Source organism: Stegastes partitus, unplaced genomic scaffold, assembly GCF_000690725.1.
Source record: "Stegastes partitus isolate 25-593 unplaced genomic scaffold, Stegastes_partitus-1.0.2 Scaffold58, whole genome shotgun sequence".
Lineage (NCBI taxonomy): Eukaryota > Metazoa > Chordata > Actinopteri > Pomacentridae > Stegastes > Stegastes partitus.
In genome coordinates this window covers 787,120-791,969 of record NW_007577789.1, presented here as the reverse complement: position 1 = coordinate 791,969, position 4,850 = coordinate 787,120, and the positions used below count along the sequence as shown (strand labels likewise).

Here is a 4,850-nt window from a genome sequence, read left to right as displayed (position 1 = left end):
AGGGTTATTGTGGTTCTTGCTGATAGGAACTTTCTTGTAAGGGATGAACCGAAAAGCCTTGGAGTGCCATTAGAAATCCGAAGTTTGACAAAACACCAGCTCCTCTCTGCTGTCAGGAATCTGATTTCCAGGTCGATCTCCTGGGTGACAGTGTAGGAGTGTGTGCAGGCTTCACCAACATTAACAGCAGTATACCAGTGACTGCAGTAAAAATGGAGGATGTCTGACAGGAACATAGCAGTCAGAGAAGACAACGTCACTGTGTGCATCCAGAGGTTGCATTTGTGTGCATAGTCTGTGTACATGCATTGCAAATATATTACTTGTTTTCTCTTTACTCTCAGTTATCATTAAGTTATCATCTAAAAATAATCGTGAGATCTGTGATACCGGGTACTTTAAACTCTGAAACACTGAACTGAACACTGTGGTTATTACTGCGAGGGTGTATTTGGTGGTTGCCACAATAACATCATGACAATAAACATGTCTAATGTGCAACTTTAACATTTAAGAAGAAATGTACAGTGTAGGATTTAGCTGATGGTATTGTGTGGCAGTGGTCTCACTAACAAATTAAAGCTCAGGCAGGTAGTATTCTTCGGCAAGACTAGACGAAAATTCTAAACCAACCTTTAAGCACATTGTAATTCAAGTAGTATGAGAGTAAACTAGACCTCTGCACCTCCTCCTGGCTGTTTTCAGGTTTTAGAAAATCTATCCCATGACTGGAGATTTTAGCCAAACACAGGGCTTTTTGCTGTGATCAGATGAAATGGGGCAGTGAGTTAGATGGTGGACTTTGGAAGCTGGTGTCCGAACCCTGGATGAAGCCATAAATGAATGTTGACTTTAAGTGTATGTGGAATGGGCTAGAACATGGAGGGGAGATGGAAGAGCTGCAGAGGGAGGGCTGCATCTTTTTGTTTGTTTTTTACTCCCTTTAAATCTTAAATACCATTTTGATGACTGAAAAACAAAACACAGAGGAGACTGTATCTGCTATGTCATGCTTTATTTCATGGTGCAACAACCAACTATGTACGCCAAACACCAACCCACATCTTAGTAACTGGCCATCACCTGGAAAAAAAGGACAAGTATTAAGAGAGCATTTTAAATAACTCTGGTACAATGCAGGAGAACATCTGTGTGCAGCTCCTAATCACAGTTTCATTTTCAACATTTCTGAGCCACTGAGTAGTTGATGTTCAAAATAAAACGACGACGCGTATACGACAGTATTTCATTGTTTGTAGAATTCTATTTAGTAATTTCTGTACAATCATACATTTTTGCCAAAGTAAAAAATGCAATTCCTTAATTAAATAAAACCATTTCTAATGATTAGTGATACGAAAAAACAAGTGGCTGCCTTTTGAAAGTCTGAGAATAGAATAGAATAGAAATACTTCATTGATCCCCATGGGGAAATTCTGTTAGGGTTCTGTTCTGTGCTTTGTCTGAAAGTCTGATTCATCGGTGGGGGCTCAACCTTCAGGGCAGGAAGAACTTTTCATATCGGCCAAATTGAGCCAAAAATAAGCAAACGTGTATCTGTTGTATCACACAGTGTTTTGAATTTTAGAATCAAATTCTTTTCCACTTACATTGCTGATCCAGGAGCTGTAGGCGCTGACTCTGGTGAAGACAGAGGGCTTCTTGTAGTAGTTGCATCCCATGCTGGAGCCAAAGCTCACCACTCCGTGGACATCCCAGGAACCATCAGAGTTGCGACAGTTCAGGGGACCGCCAGAGTCACCCTGAGGACAGATGACATGAATGTGATATTAGGTAAAATTGATCAGACGGAGGAGGAAACATCTTTATAAAACAAACTTTGTAGAACAGAATTGCAATGACACAACATAGAGATATGTTTAAGCACAAGGCTGGGCTTTGTTTTGTTGAAACTGGATTGAAGAATGGCACAAGTCTGATATATAAAGTTAATATGACTCACATTGCAGCTAGCCAGATCTCCATCTCCTCCAGCACAGATCATGCTGGTGGTGACCAGACTTCCCCACCAGTCGTACCTGCTGCAGGTGGAGTGGTCCACCACAGGGAGGAGAGCCTGCTGCAGGATGTCAGCAATGGGACCTCCAGCTATAAAAGAAACACAAGGCACTCCGATTCAGCGCTGAAGTCAAGACGACCATATTACTGGCTCAGTCAGTTCCTAAACTAGGTCCACGATGCACAACTTCAATTGAGACACAGGTAAAAATGAAATCAAATAAAATTGCTCTGAAGCGTTGTTATATCTGTCTGGCACAGTTTCCTTCTGTTTAACAAAGAGTCAATTTGGATAACTGCTGAGAAAAACGACACCTATGACAGCACAAATTCCAAAGGAAAACCGATTGCACACACAAAGATAGGAGGAGATCAGATTGGCAGCATTTTCTAGGTAGTTAAGATCATTGTCTTTGTCTGAAAGAACTTACTCCAGAGACGTCCCCAGCCAGTGACGTAGCAGGGGGCACCATTGGCCAGGATGGAACCAGAAGTGGGAAGACAGGCGGGCTGGATCTGGTCACTGAGCTTGACGGGAGTAGCCAGCTTGATCAGGGCAATGTCGTTACTGGAGTTTGAATACAAACGGCACATAAAGCAACAGAGTGCTGGTGAGCATTAATAACATGAGCAAAGTGTACAGCAGCATATCCAGCCAATCATATGCTCTGGGTTACATATTATGACCCACCGGATTCTGTAGGAGTCCCAGTCCTCGTGGACGATGATTCTCTCAGGGCTGATGGCGATGGAACCAGACTCGTTGCTGGTCTCCAGACTGTGTTTTCCCAGGTAGACCCTGTAGGTGTAACCTCTGCTTGGCCACAAAAAGTAGAGAAACACAACATCAAAGACACATAGATCTAATAAAGCGTTACCCTTAATTCTATTTAAACACTGTCGTACCAAAGTAGTATCAAAACAGTTACCTCTGCTAACACTAGTACAGAATGGCTGCTGCAACCATGAAGCGTTCATTTAACTCTGAAACACCATTTTCTACATATTGCCTCTATAAGCCTGCTTCAAGTAGTACCCAGGCTTCCATATGTCTTTGTCCTCTGCAATTTCCCATCTAATTTCCGATGTCTTTAAATGTGAAGTCATACCCGATGCAGTGAGCAGCAGTCAGGACCCACTGACTGGAGATCAGAGTGCCACCACATGTGTGGTAGAAGTTGCTGCCACTCTTGTACTGCAGAGACACCTGAGGAGAACACACAACGACGGCACACCAGTGTTTAACAATTGAAGGAAGACACCGAATTTTGAAGAAAAGTTTGAAAGAAGCATACCTGCCAGGGCCAGCTGCTCTGACGAACATCATCTCCACCAACCACTCTGGATAGGACAGGGGGGTAGGTGGGGAGGCCGCACCCGTAGGCTGGGAGAGAACAACAGAAAACATGGTGATTTAATGCTGGTTAAAATTAGTGGTAAAATAAAATTCTCAGGTTTATCTCACGGTTTTGCAGCAACAAAAGTCCGTTTCTAGACGGAGAAGTGTCATGAGCTTACCGCCAGCAACGAACAAAGCCAAGATCACGAACTTCATGGTGACTGTCTTCTGCAGAAGGAGTGACTTGCTGCTCCTTATATAGTGCTTCAGCGGGTGTATTTACAGTAGCGTTACTCAGCATTTCAACAGATCCAGGAAAAGTTGGTTGGAAAAATAAATCAGCCTTGGAGATAATTAACCACAGGCATCCCAAAATACACTTTATCTCCTCAGCTTGTGCCCCTGTGTGAACCACACAGATGTGACCTCAACTGGTCAGGTCATCTAACTTTATGGTAAGAGAAGATGAGAAGTTAAAGAAAGAAATATGAGTACTGTCCTATTTTATACGTGAAGCTATACAATATTCTCCTCAACCCAAGTGTGCATGTTAATTCATTTTTAGAAATTCTTATCAATATGTTAATCCCTATAGAGTAATTGATTTTAGTGGCAAATTATGATACATGCTTTTTAAAAATTATTATTATTAACATGATCATCCAAAGAGAATTTTATTACGTTTGTGTTAGGTATGTTTTTGTAAGGTTGGGAACTGATATGAATAAATCACATAGTAAACCACTGAGTTTATATGGCATCATACCACAGGTACTGTAGTTGTAGCACAGGAGTATCCCTTAGTGGTTAAGTAGCAAATAAACCATTCTTTGTTTTGGCATCGTTCTACAAAATTTGAGCAAAAGGCTGCCATTAATAAATCTAATCCGTCATACTGTATATTCAGCTGTAACAGGAATATTTTTGATGTGACAGGAAAATGGAAAAATTTGCTACTTCATATAAGCAAACATCTCCAGCCCGTTTTGCAAACTTCATGAGCTGATCTATTTTATGTAGCAATAACAACAACTGTGTACTGGTTGACTGCATTTAACTAATACAGTATATTCAGCTGTGTCATTCTGTCCTTCAGGTGCTGGAGGAGGTCGTATTTTTCTTTCAAAAGGAAATCAAAGTGGGGAGTGGTACATTTGATATGAAATAAGGTGATCTGTCTGAATACCAGGTCCATCCATCCATTATCTATACACCGCTTAATCCCCTTACTAGGGACACCCTGGACAGGTCACCAGTCTATCGCAGGGCTACACTTAGAGACAGACAACCAAGCACACTCACATTCACACCTACGGACAATTTAGAATCACCAATTAACCTCAACATGTTTTTGACTGTGGGAGGAAGCCGGTTGTCCTCACTGGGACGCGAACCGACGACCTTCTTGCTGCGAGGCAACAGTGCTATTTATTTATTTCTCCTGACACATGTCGTTTGTTTTTGTTCTTTCTTTTTCTGTTTCTTTTCCCTC

The 4,850-nt window shown here is 41.8% G+C and overlaps 1 protein-coding gene across 1 annotated transcript; it reads right to left on the bottom strand.

The window, feature by feature from the left end:
• Positions 1–998: 998 nt before the first annotated feature.
• LOC103353021 (chymotrypsin-like elastase family member 2A) lies at positions 999–3,586 on the bottom strand. Its single transcript, XM_008275763.1, has 8 exons — positions 3,538–3,586; positions 3,315–3,403; positions 3,129–3,226; positions 2,711–2,833; positions 2,451–2,587; positions 1,964–2,109; positions 1,611–1,763; positions 999–1,083 (listed from the first exon to the last, which is right to left on the bottom strand). The coding sequence occupies exons 1-8, from the start codon at positions 3,572–3,574 to the stop codon at positions 1,066–1,068; spliced, it is 801 nt and encodes a 266-aa protein (XP_008273985.1). The 5' UTR covers positions 3,575–3,586; the 3' UTR covers positions 999–1,065.
• Positions 3,587–4,850: the final 1,264 nt, after the last annotated feature.